General features: G+C 45.5%; 1 protein-coding gene across 2 annotated transcripts; it reads left to right on the top strand.

Moving 5' to 3' along the window:
* The first annotated feature begins 310 nt into the window (after positions 1-310).
* On the top strand, positions 311-13,138 carry MRO (maestro). Of its 2 annotated transcripts, none has more exons than XM_072823138.1 (6): positions 311-960; positions 2,041-2,187; positions 3,252-3,434; positions 6,602-6,757; positions 7,575-7,682; positions 8,000-13,138. In XM_072823138.1, exons 1-6 carry the CDS (start codon positions 862-864, stop codon positions 8,051-8,053), a joined length of 747 nt encoding a protein of 248 aa, XP_072679239.1. In that variant the 5' UTR covers positions 311-861; the 3' UTR covers positions 8,054-13,138. The 2 variants fall into 2 exon arrangements, with proteins under 2 accessions (XP_072679239.1, XP_072679244.1); XM_072823143.1 differs by having other exon boundaries at positions 318-960; positions 10,020-13,138.
* The last annotated feature ends 764 nt before the right edge of the window (positions 13,139-13,902 follow it).

A 13,902-nucleotide genomic window follows, 5' to 3' on the forward strand; every position in this document is an offset into this window, starting at 1 on the left:
AGGAGGTAGAAAGTTCCTCCGGTGACTTTATTGTGGCTAGCCACGGAGAACCCCTGCAGTCGGCTGCCTGAATAGCATTTCTCCTGGTAAAAAAAAAAAAAAAAAAAAAAAAAGAAAAAAGAAAAAAAAATTTAACCAAAACAAAAGTTAGTGGTTCTGATGAAGTTAGACTCCTACTATGTACCACATACAAAAATGGACTCAGATTGGATCAACAGTCTAAATATTACCAATTGCATTGTGGTCATCTGTAGCTGTATAGTTGTAATATATATGTATAACTTATTTATATTAAATAATTAGTTACAACTATTAAAGGACGTTATGTTGTTCATTACAAAGTGATAGTACGTATCCTATATGATGGTCTTGGAGCATATGATGTAGCAGTGTGTCTGTGGGATGCAAGAATTGCTGAGAGATATGCACATTTCAAAATTGTAAGAAATAATATTGAGGCCCCCTCTAAAATGCAGTATCAGTTTACATTATTGGGAAACTAAAAAAACATGAAGTTTCAGGCTACTTTCTTACTTTGACTCTTGAGAATCTGTGTGGGTGGGGCCCAGAAACTTTATTTTCTTTCTTTGGTGATTCTGGTACAAGAAGGCTCTAGGATGGGATGGGAACCACGCGACACACCGTCTGGGTGCCCCTGCTGCATTGCCTCCTGCTTTTTATCTTTAGACGAGACTGTCCCATCTCCTCACCAAGGCGACAGGTTCCAAATGGTCAGGCCTCAGGGAGGTTGCTTCTTCATGTTGTTACCCTGGCACAGTGCCTTGTAGGACACTGCTTGTGGATGACAAGGCTTGGAAGAGTATTTGCAGCTCATATGACGATTTGTTTTCTTTTAGTTCCATGGACCAAATGGAGAAAGGAACCCTGGGCCAGCCGCTGCCGATGGCCACCACCCAGCCTGAGAGGAAACGGACATCAGTGATGTCTTTCCTTTCCAAGGTCTGTCACAAAGTATTGGAAGCAGAGGTCCCTCCCCACCAGCCACTTGTAACGTGCGCTTGCCTGGCCTGCATTGGTTCTGTGGCTCCGTGGAGGCGTCCTCTGAAAAAAGCTTGATGACACTTCTCCTAACACGGGCAGAAAGTTTACAGGATAACAGGATGAGCCGGGAAGACTTTAGCTTGCTGCAAGCTTAATAATAAAAGTATAGAATGAACTACAATGAATACTGAGAAATAATGAGGAGACTTGGTAATCACTCAAACACCGAACAGGACTGTGGTCCCATCTGTAGCCCCACACTACGCAGGAGGGTGGGGAGGTGGCTTTTTCTTGACCCTGCCTGGATCTTGCATGTCTTGGTTCTGACGCCAGCAGATTATTTATGCATTTTTCCCCCTAATCTTAATGGCGCAGATGTATGCATTCTGGGGTGGGACATCCGTTAGGTGCCCTGAAATGCTTGTGGACGTGCTTTGCTAGTTGAGTCAAATGTTGTTGAGAGGTTGAGGAAGAGGAGAACTGACAATCAACCCTGGATTTAGCCCCACTAGGGAGGCATCGACCCCCCTGCAGAAGGGTCAAGAGATCATGGAGAGAAGAACTGGAGAAAACAAGTATAGACACGTCTTTCAAGGTGTTTAACCACAAAGTAGAGCAGAAAATATGGGAGGAGCTGGAGGAGTAAGAAAGGTTGGGGAAATGCCTTGAGATGGAAGCAGGCATTTCTTGTCCATGAAGGATCCCTGTTCTCAGCCATATCAGCTGTCTAAAGCCCCCTTTCTTCTGAGCTCTAGCATACCCTCAGTGGTCCTAGAGCACCCGTCCCTCTGCTTCCCCCAACCCACCTCAACCAACCTTCCCCTGGCCCTACATTATTTTTTTCTACCTCTTTCCTTTTCCATCTGTTTTCTTCATTATGTAGATCAAGCTAATGATTTCCCAGCAAAAATCATGTGTCTTTAGGTAGAGAAAGAAGGGCTAAGTTGAGCAGGCAACACAGGATTTTCTTTAGAGAGAGGGATTGGGCTTGGGATGGGTATGACTCTGAACGCTCCCATCTCTTGGCTTACTGCCCAGGTCTCTTGGAAACTGAAGTTCCAGAAGCGGGAGTCTCTGAAGAATGCGTTTTCCATCTTGGCAGAAAAAGCCCGGGACCCCAACGATAAAAAGCGTCACATGGCAATGAGAGGCCTGGGCACCATGGCCTGTGAGACCCCCGACAAGGTAGGAGGGGAAGGTGGCACGTCATCCGCCCTCATGGCTTGGTGTCCCAGGGCTGAAAGATGGCGCCTCATGTACTGGTTATCTGTCGCTTGTGACAGATCACCACAGGCCCAGCACTCATCCTCTAGCGGTTTCCTTGAGCCGGGAGCTTATCTGGCTTGGCTGGGTCCTCTGCTCAGGGTCTCACAAGGCTACAATCAAGGTGCAGGTCAGACTGCATTCCTTTCTGAAGCCTGGCCTCCTCTTCCAAGCTTCTGTGGCCATTGATGGAAGGCGGCTCCTTCTGGTTGTAGGACTGAGGTTCCTGCTTTCTTGCTGGCTGGCCCTCAGCGTCTTGAAGCTCTCCTCTCATAGCATGCGAGCTTACTTCTTCAGGGCCAGCAGGAGAGCCTCCATCACTCATGCCTGCTACGATGGACTCTTACGTAATGTAATGTAACCACGGGAATGGTGTCCCGTCACTGTTGTCATAATCTGTGGGCTAGAAGCAAGTCACTGGTCCCTTCCACATTCAAGGGAAGGAGATTGTACAAAGCATGGCTCATTTGGGGTTATTTGAGGGTCATCACATCTCAGTATTATCAGCCTTGGGAAGCAGAGCTGCAGATGCGATTAATGCACACCTGGACATCACCCTCTGCAGTGCTTTTAATTTATTTTTTAATAGTCTATCCCTGTTTAGTAAAAGATGTTTCCCCCACCTCTGCTTTTATCATCTGTCCACTTCAGTGACCATTTTGTCTCATCCCCTATAAAAGTACCACTGTGCCTCAGATGCCTAGGTCATCCGGCCTACCACACTCCTTGATGTGCCCTTTCGGCCTCATATGCTCATAGGCCAAGCTGAAGATGGCTTTTTCTGTTCTTTTTTTCAAGACAGATCTGGCTCTTGGGTCAGGTTAATGGAAACATTTGTATTTCAATGAGAGGTGTTACAGCAATTCCTGAGGAAAGTCACACTCTCGGGCCAAGTCCTAGGTTATTGAAAGATTAGAGGTAGGATCGCTTTTCAGCTCATGGGAGCAATTTCTGGGCTACTCATGCTTTTCAAACCTTGTTCACAGGTGCGAAAGTATAAGAAAGTTGTCCTAGACCTGCTGGTGCATGGACTCTACGACCCTGTGAGTACTGAAGTCATCCACGAGAGCATGAAGACTCTGACCATCATCTTGGGCAAGATCCAGGGGAAAAGTTTGGGCTCTTTCTTCGTAGACATCACTCTTCAGACCAGGACTTTATTAGATGACGTAAGTGAGAAAATTCAGAAGAATTTTGGGTTATTAAAGTGGAGGTGGGATTAGCAATGGGAGCTCTGGGTGGTGTGTTGCTCAGAGAACCTGGTCTGTATTATTAACTTATTTACTAAGAGATGGTCGAGAGACAAGTATTATACTGGGGGTTTGGAAAACATATAAAGAAGGAGGAGTTTTTGTTGTTATAGAGAAGTGAATATATGTACCCTGACGATGAAGATGGTGATGGAGATGATGGTGAAGGTGTGATAACAGTGCCAACATGTATTCAGTGCTCTGTTACGAATGTGATGTAACAGTAGTTAGCATTTAGTGAACCCTACTGTGTGCCAGGCCCGGTGCTAGGCAGCTTTCCTAGATTATCCCATAGACTCTTCTCAATAACCCTATGAGTTGGGCACTATTTATCTTCACTTTATAAATGAGGAAACCAAGGCACAAATAGGTTAGGTGACTTGCCCGAGATTCACAGAGCCAGTAAGTGGATATGAACCCAGGTCCTCTGACCACAGGATCTGCACTCTTCACTGCCAGGTGACAAGGCAAGCTAAGCAGAGGGGCACCAATGCATCGTTTACTCTGAAACTGTGGGGACTCTGGGATCCTGTCCTTTCAAGTTAATCGGCTTGCCTGCTGCAGTTACACACACGCCACACACACACACACACACACACTCACACATGCTCACACACACACACATACCCTCTAACGGGGAGATGATACCTCTAGAACAGGAAACCGACATCTTACTTACTCACAAAGCACCTTGTGTGAGTTCCTCACACCTAATTCCCCAGGTGGAGCTGCGCCACACAAGAGGAAGAGAAATCTTGAAATTATGGAACTTGGCATTTCTATAGGAGCTTCTGGCCCGTTTGCCTCTCCTCCCACTTGGAGAGACAGGGAGAACTTGGCTCTGGAACGCAAGCCTGTCATGTCTGTGGTCGTGGGGAGAAAAGTGTCTACTCTACCTCCCTGGAATGGAAACAGATATCTCCAAGATGTCTAAATCTCTCTGCAGGTGCCGTCTTAGTTTCCAGGACTGGTGTGCTATGCAGTCACTTTTCAAATAGCCAGATTGACTATAGTTTTTTTTTATTAGGAAGCCCTGGTTGTATAGTAACCTGGAAATACTCGTGGAGAGTTGTTTCCTGACAGTTTATCTCTATTACAGCACTCGTGACCACCTGTCTTGTGCTGTTGCTCACTTGTGCATGCGTTCCCTGTCGGATGATTGTCAGGTCCCTAGCAGGCTAGGGTCTTGTATGTCTTACTGCATTAGGGTAGGATTGAATTGAATTATACAAGGGCACCTGGGTGGCTCAGTGGTTGAGAGTCTGCCGTCAGCCCAGGAAGTGATCCCAGTCGGAGGATCAATTCCCATGTCGGACTCCCTGCATGGAGTCTGCTCCTCCCTCTGCCTGTGTCTCTGTCTCTCTCTCTGTGTCTCTCGTGAATAAATAAATAAATAAAATCCATAAAAAATGAACTATACACGTGAGTGCATGTGCGTGCACATACCCACACATATAGGTGGAACAGAGGACAGTGAAACACTAAAGCAATTTGTCAAAGTGTCCTATGTGCTAAAAAATATTTTTATTATTTTTATTTTTTAAAGACTTTAGTCATCTATTCACAAAAGACACACAGAGAGAGAGAGAGGCAGAAACACAGAGGAGAGGCAGCCCAGGTGGCTCAGTGGTTTAGCGCCGCTTTCAACCCAGAGTGTGACTCCAGGGTCCTGAGATTGAGTCCCACATTGGGTCCCCACAGGGAGCCTGCTTCTCCCTCTGCCTCTGCTTCTCCCCCCACTAGTGTGCATGCTCTCTCTCTCTCTCAAATAAGTACATAAAATATTTAATTTTTATTTTTTAAATTTTATTTATTTATTAATGAGAGACAGAGAGACAGAGAGGCAGAGACACAGGCAGAGGGAGAAGCAGACTCCCTGCAGGGAGCCTGACTTGGGACTCGATCCTGGGACTCCAGGATCACATCCTGGGCTGAAGGTGGTGCTAAACTGCTGAGCCACCCGAGCTGCCCCATAAAATCTTTTAAAAAAATAAATACTTCACAAAATGATGAGTGTCTGCCCCCCACCCCCTGACCATTCTAGTTGCTTCTCACTCCTGAAGATGCCGAGTCCAGCTTGGTTCTCTCTGGTTTGCCTGGAGCTTTCATGGGACCAGGAAACATTGATATAAAATCCCTTCACCAATGGTCAGGAGACTGGGTACTACCCTGGCTCCTTGTCACCTGACAGTGCGGCTCCAAGCAAGTCACTGAAATGCCCTGAGCCTTGGTCTCCTCATCAGGAAAGGGAGATACTTGGACCAGACTGCTCACAGTGGAGAACAAGAAAGGACTGAACCCAGTGACACACGATCAGGGACAAATTAGCCAATAGTACTAAAAGCAGGGAGAGTTGGCAGGGTGTCAGGGAAGAAATACAATTGTTATTTCTGCTGCAGAAGGGAGAAACGGAGACCACAGGTGTAGAGAGATGTCCTTCCAGAAACACTGAGAATGATCAACAGGAGATGGCTTGAATAAATTACAATGCGGCCACCCCAAATTCCTTTAGGTATCAACATGCAAAGAGCTCCCAGATAGGTGGTTGGGTGAACAATCAAGGTCGTGAACACACTAGCATGGTGTGCTGCCACTGTGTAAAAATGTGAGAAAGGACTGTGTGATATACATTTTATTCTTTTTCTCCTTAATTTTTTTGGAAGGACAAAAAAAAAAACCTGCACACACAGTTTACAACCTTGTTCATTCATGGGAGGGAAATCAGTGGCAGGCAGAAAGGGGTAGTAAGGAGACTTACTTTTGTTAATAAAATGATTTGATTATTTTGAATTTTGACCCATACAAACCCAAATGTTTGTATCTCTACCTCCAAAATTCTCCAAAAACAGAGCTGGGAAGCCGGATTATTAGCACAGCAATCCCCAGTCTGATAGTCTTGTCTGCTGGGGAAGACGCTCATTGAAGACCCAGCCTGCCTCCTCTCTGGCCCCCACCTCGGCTGGCTCAGAGCTTTAGACTGGGTCTGACCCACCCCCGACCAAGCGACAAAGAGCGATGGATGGCGCAAATGCATCTGGTGCCGTAATGACCTGGGTTCTGTCCTTTTGTTCCCTGGGGAACCACAGGAGAATGACCACCTGAGATACTCAGCCTTCATCTTGTTCGGGCAACTGGCGGCTTTTGCTGGGCGGAAATGGAAGAAATTCTTCACCAGTCAGGTTAAGCAGACTCAAGATTCCCTCCTGATACATCTACAGGACAGAGATCCCCAGGTTGCCACGGTGAGTCTGTGACTGTCTCACTGAGTGCATGAGAGCTTGGTGCCATTCCTCAAGTGAGCTGTGGTGCTGCCCTGTTGTGCTGCAATGCTTGACCCTCTCCGTTCCCGCCAGCTCTGCTGTGGACACTCAGCAGTGTGGTCACATGAATCCTTGGAGATGCCTGCCCAGTGTGTCATCTCTGAGCAAGCGTGTACATTTCCATTTGCTCCTGCCCCACCTGCCCCATCCAGCACCTGCTGCTGGAGAGTGGGGGCCGAGAGGCACGCGGTTAAGCTGTGGGGCAGTAGCCCACCTAATGAGAACATTAATTCATGCCCATTAGCTTCTTTCACTGTAGATTTCCCACTCACGGCCTCTCAATCCCCTAGAGAGGTTTTGTCTTATTCTTAGAGGAAATATGTCCTAACAGGGTTGGATCAACATCAGGCCTGCTTGGGAGTGGGTGACTATTTTTCAAAACCACTGGGAGCAAAAGGTGCTACCAAACCACTTGTCTTCTTTAGGTTACTACACACAAGAGAGAGAAAGAGACAGGGGGAGAGAGAGAGAATTTAGGAATTAAAGAATCCAGAACTTCTTTGATGGGACAATAACCGGGTAAACTCTAAAGTGATTCTCTCCCCTTCAGCCCCAAGTTAGAGATGTGGTCATTTTAGGGGTAACATCCTTTAAGGTTGAGGTCTTCAAACTTCCTGGAAGTTACTTTCATACCCTCAGTGGCCCCCAGACCACAGATTGGGTGCCTTGCCCTTCCGTGCTTGGATTATAGAACTCGCTAATGCCTTTGACAATCGAATGGTCATACTGTTTTTCTCAGGCTTGCAAAACAACATTTCGAGCCTGTTCTCCGTATCTGAAAGAAAGAAAGGAAAACAGCTTCCAGAGTGAGGAAGAACAACGGAACCTTAAACTCTGCCGGCAGCTGGTGAGTGAGAGAGCAGGAGAGAATGCTCCCAGAGATCCCTGCCCTCCTGGTGTCATAAAATGACTCAGGCCAATTATGTGCCGATCGTAACTGACCCGTCTTGCAATGTAAATGACAAAACGCCCGGAGGATTATGCACAAAATCTATTGGCACATGCAGTGTAGATCGTTAGAGGAACGCAGACCCTGATCTCCACCTCTGAGAATCTGAAGATCCAGCGTCCTCACGCTCTGCGTTGACAACTATCTACTCATTGTAGAGTCAAGGAGGTTTATTGAATCCTCCCCTCACGTGCACTTTTGCTGATTTCTTTCAGAGCCACTATCATCCAGAGCTCCTGCAGTTCCTCTATGCAAATAAGATTCTGTAAACACAGAGCAGCAGGGAAATTGTTCCAGTGAGAGCACCTTGCTGGGGGGCTGGTATTTCCCCCCCTTTTAACTCTTCGGATGCTTCTGCTTGCTTCTCGTGATTGTAATAGAAAACGGGATGCTGGGAGAACAATTGATGGCAATTGCATGGAATTGTATGATTCTCTCCTAAGTAAATTCTAAATTGCTTTCATGTATCTCATTTCCTCCCCAGAAGAATTTGATGCGAAGGTACATGCTTTGTTTAAAACATTTAAAGGATATGTAGATTCAGGGCTTATTTCTCAACTTTTCCTTCGTAAGTTCATCTTTGTCACCTATCTTCTATTTTTTATTTTATTTTTAACTTCTGAGGCTCAGGAGAATATTACCTTAAGTGATTTTTTTAATCTGCTATTGATCCTTTGCAATTTGTTATTGATACCTTTTATTGGCAAGATCTATTTAGAGTTGGCCAAGGGACCAAGAAGGTCGTTTGGAGGATGTCTTTAGCTTCTTGGAACCCTCAACAGTCATTGCTTCCAAGATCATAATGCAAATTAAAAAAGAGAAAAAAATCTGTAAAGCATGTGTTGAAAAACCTCAGGCTAATAGTAGCGTGTGGAATAAGAAGTAACGTTTATGGAGAATGTTTATTGGACACTGAGTATTACCTGATACTTACTGCAACCCTGTGAGAAGTGCTTTGCAAGTATTCTTTAACACTTACAATAACCCTCCGAGAAAGGCACTATTATTACTCTCATATTCTGGGTGAGAAAACTCAGCCACAGGGAACTAAGTAGCTTACCCAGATGCCCTGGTGAATGACGGAGCCAGAAGTCAAGACCAGACAACCTGCCTTCTGGAGCCTGTATTCAATCACCACGTGATTCTGCCTCAATGTGGAATAATTGACAGATGGCTAGCAATGTAAAAAAAAAAAAAAAAACAACAACCAAAAAACCCCAAAACTAAACAAATTTAAAAGCCCCCTCAGCTCCAGCTCTATTTAACCCAGTGAAGTTTTGCTTTTATATGCAGTAAGTACACATTTTTATTAATGTAGTTTATGATCTAAGTATATATTTTTACTTGTCACCTCTTGGCTAATTATGACAATTTTTTTGGAGCTCAATTCCAGTTCTATGAGGAGTCACGTGGCTCTTGCAAAAAGTTTCAAGAAAAACCTCTTTGACCCTCCCCCCTTCCCTCCAACCGGTGTGCCTCCCCAGCTTCTCCTATGGACATTCTCGTATTATCACCAGACTTGGCGTTCAAGCCCTACTGGATGACTGTGTCCAGGTTGGGAAATGGAGAACACGGAGGGTCATAAAAGCTGCAGAGAGATCTTAGTGTCCTTCTGAACACCAGGAGCTCAGTCTTCTGGTCTAGCGCTCCAGAGATAGGACCGTGCAACACGGATGGGGACCCAGGTGTCTTCTAGGGGAGAAGAGCATATGGCAGATGGTGGGAGGGGGGCAGGAGCCAGGCGTGAGTGGGGTTTCTTTCTTCCTATTTTTGAAGCTGGGGTACATGACCCAGGGGTTCTTGGGAGTGACACAGGCTCTGGAGCAGGTGGGACAGCTCTGAGCTGAGACCTCTTTCCCTTCCCAGTAGTTGGCCTGTTTGAAACTATGCTACAAGGTCCGTTTAGAATCTGATGCAGTTCTCTTAAGCGAGTGGCCTGGGAGACAACTGCATTTTGCTAGCATTCAAAAAGGCGGAGGTAGAGTGGGGCAGGCCGGTGTGTGCTCTAGAATAGGGACATCCGTGTACTTAATACCCCTTCATTGGTTAAAATTGTGGAAGATGCCGTTGAATTGACTTTAGGGTTAGTGGTAGACTGTTCCTCGGTGGTCTCCAGTGAATCATGCCTCCTGACACCCATGCCCCCTCATAGACATCTCCACTGGAATCTGGGCTGGCTTAGTGATCCACTTTAACTACTAGAATGTGCTGAAAATACCACTGTGTCAATTTTAGGCTAAGCTTTAAGAGCCTGGCAGCTTCCTTTTTTGTGCCCCGGGTGAAGCCAGCTGCCATGTAAGACGTCAGATTCCCAGGAGCAAAGAATGTCTGAGATCACCGTTTTGGAGGGAAGACCAAGCTCACTGCATGGAATGCCATGTGGAGGACAGCTGAGGAGCCCAATCCGCCACGGAGTTGGAGGTCCGGACCTGTGACACCGGTTGGCCGATCCAGCCAGCCCCCAAGGGCAAGCCACCCCAGCTGACACCACGTGGAAGAGAGACGGGCTCCCTCTGCGCAGCCCACCCCAAATTGCAAAATTGTAAGCAATCTGATCAAATGACTGCGGTTTTAAATCACTCCTTTTTGGGATAGTTTGTCCCTCAGCATTAAGTAACCTAAAGAGATTCCTTATCATTAATTTTGTCATTTGGCCAGGTTGGTTTTGCTCTCACTAAGTCCTCTTTGAGTTTAAACTCTATTTCTAGAAACACATGTTATCACGGCATTGTGTGCCGGGAGCCAGGGAAGGCTTGCTTTTGTACCACACAATGCCTTGTTCTCCTTTTTGTATCTCACCTTGTGCATCACCCTGCCCAGCAGGTAGCAGATGATGGAGAGACATTTGCTGAATGACGAAATAGTCGCAAATTGTAGGGAGAACAGAGTCCAAACCAGTTTGTTACCCTGGGCTCTCAGCCATGGGCTCCCACTCTTCCTTCCCAGCTTTCTTCTGTTCCTCTTTTTGCTTTAGCCAAGCTTGGCTCTTCTCTTCATTCAACACTTCTTGGTCTCTTATGCTCCTTTGCCTTTGCTCAGACTGTTCCCTCTGCTTTGAATTCCCTCCCCTGCCTGGCCATGCACACTCACAGGCACACACGCACGTTTCTCGGGTATATCTGACCTGTGCTCTAAGACCGATCGATGCTCGTATCTCTGAGTTCCCAGAACATTCTAACGGTCTTATGCCACTTACCATGTTTTATTTCATTTGAAAGTTTTACCTACGTGTCTCTCCCACTCTGGTTCGAGTGAAGCTGCTGGAGAAGGATCCTATCTTCTATAGTTTGTATCTGTCACATGACCTCACAGGTACTTGGGAGGTGCTTGGTAAATAAATGTGGATTGGGAGAAAAAAGTCAGGAAGTCCTCTGAAGCTACTTCTCCTTGGGAGAAGCCCATTTTGTCAAATGAGGGCTATCATTTCTTTTTTTTTTTTTAATTTTTATTTATTTATGATAGTCACAGAGAGAGAGAGAGAGAGAGAGGCAGAGACACAGGCAGAGGGAGAAGCAGGCTCCATGCACCGGGAGCCTGATGTGGGATTCGATCCCGGGTCTCTAGGATCGCGCCCTGGGCCAAAGGCAGGTGCCAAACCGCTGCGCTACCCAGGGATCCCCATCATTTCTCTCCTTATGACCAATCTGCTGGTGACTTTTATGCTTGTGGACCTAAAGCATCCCTTTCTCCATAAGACGCCGGTTAACTTGCCAATCTTGAGGTAACGCTTCGACATCTCTTACTTTTAAACACTAGACATGCAACAGGTGAGTGAATTTATATGTCGGCAAATTGAACACCAATAAAAAATAAATTTATAAAAAAAAGAACTGGTGTAAAACAGGAGATTTAAGTGCCATAAGCATCAAAGGAATGTGGAAAATTGAATCCAGTATGGACAAACTGATTGCTAGAGAAATCTGAATTAAAATGGAGTATTAGATGATACATTAAATTTGCTAGATATAATATCACAGAAAGTATGTTTAAAAACAAAAGGCCTTATCACTCATACATATATAATAAAATAAAAATAAATGAATAAATAAATAGTCATAAGTAAAATGACTTTCTTCAAAAGAGAAGGGGGAAAAGTAGAGGCAGGGAAGGAGATGCCTAAAGCAAGATCAAAAGGGGTTTCTGAAACTGGGTGAGGAGGTAATGAATACTCTCTCCTTTTGTGTTTTAGAAGTACTAATATAGACCCCCCCAAAAAATCTTATGCCCAATGTACAGGTGAACAAAACAATTGGAAAGAATTGGGAAACGAAGAAATTGCTAAGGCTAATCAAAAATGCACATTTAGAATATATCTAGAGATCTAGAGCAAATATATATTGATATCCTAAATGAAGGTCACTTCTGCCTTTTGTATGCAAAATGAGGAGCTCTGCTGGAAAATGTGAAGTTTCTTCCACTCTAACATTCTCAATAAATGCTTTAAATAAATGAAAAAAGAAAGAAAAAGAAAGAAGGAAAGAAGAAAAAAAGAAAGAAAAAGAAAGAAAGAAGAAAGAAAAAAGAAAGAAAGAAAGAAAAGAAAGAAAGGAAGGAAGGAAGGAAAAGGTATGTTCAGGTGCTACCTTGCTAAGTGCTCAGGGTGGAGATCTGCACATACCTTAGTCTCTGCTTTCCAGTCGCCCACAGGATTGGCTTTTTTAAAAAAATGTTTTTTTAAGGTTTTGTTTATTTATTTGAGAGAGCGAGAGTGAGAGCGAGAGTGCAAAAGTGGAGAGGAGGGGCAGAGGGAGAGGGAGAAGCAGCCTCCCTGCACTGAGCAGGGAGCCCAACACGCAGGATCCCAGGACCCTGGGGTCATGACCTGAGCTGAAGACAGACGCCCCGCCGACTGAGCCACCCAGGGGCCCAAGGTTGGCCTTTCTTAAAGGAAAGGAGAAAGGAGAGAAGACAAAGAAGGAAGTTGAGACTCTTAACAGGTAACCAGTGCTGCTACTCCCTGTCAGCAGCAGCCAGTGGAATTCCAGTTCCTGGAGCAATTAATCGAGGGAAGGCTTCACAACTTACAAAAAGCACCAGAGTGTTTTACAGAGAAATAGCAGCCGCGTAGGACAGCCAGCAGATAGTGCTAGAAATAAGGCCAACGTATATTTGTGTTTTTCTGCATTTTCCCGGTTTTCTGCAATAAGTATGTATTACTTTTGTAATCATAGAACACACGCAAAAATGCTCTTTAAAATAAAAATGAAATGCTTATTGGCGTGTGAAGTGGTAATGCTTTGGAAAGCCTGGGGGTGATTACTGCTCACTCCCGCTAGTCTGTATGTGCCTTTGTCCTTCTGTGACATTCTTTTAGCCTATTGATGACAAATAAAATGACTTATGGCTGATTGTCAGTGGATATGTTACTGAATTTACATTCTTTCCGTATAACCATAGCAGAAAAAGCGTTTCGTTCCTGTGTTTACTTATGTGTTAAATGCTCTCAGAAAAACCGTGGTTTCTAGAGAAACGCGATGCATCCCCGTTTACTGGTTTGATATTGCAAACGCCCCTTTAAATGATCAAGTGAAGCAGACCCCCAAGCCTGACATACAAGATCCTTCCTAATGGACACCAGCTTATGATTTCCCTCGGCTCTTCCTAAATTTCTACTACTGGAATGCTTCATCCTCCATTTGCTTGTTTCTATCCACTATTCATTCTCTGGGGTGATTCCAAATGCCCCTCTTTTCCAGAGGTAGAGGTAAAGCAGAGCAGTTGGGAGGATGGGGCCTGCAGTCAGGCCCTCCTCATTGTGAATCTGGCTTCGCCACTTACTAGTATGACCTTGGGGAAGTCAGCCTACCAAGCCTCAGTCTGCTGATCCGTGAAATGGGCATAATAACCCCACCCATAGGGTTGCTGTGCTACAAAGATTCAGTTATATAGCATCGAAGGCTTTGCACAGTGCTTGGCACAGAGAGACGCTCAGGAAATGTTCATTTTGCCCCTCACCCCCAATCAGCGATCCAGGTCCTGTTTCTTCTCTTCTTGGTGCTGCCCAGGTCCTCAGCGAGGTCCGTTCTGGCTTTCGGAGTGGGGTTTGAGTGTCACCTTGATCCTCCCAATGAGTGATTGCAGTCCTAGGGGCAGCTCTGCCTCTTGTTCATCAGCAGGT

Source organism: Canis lupus, chromosome 1 (genome assembly GCF_048164855.1).
Source record: "Canis lupus baileyi chromosome 1, mCanLup2.hap1, whole genome shotgun sequence".
Classification (NCBI taxonomy): Eukaryota; Metazoa; Chordata; class Mammalia; order Carnivora; family Canidae; genus Canis; species Canis lupus.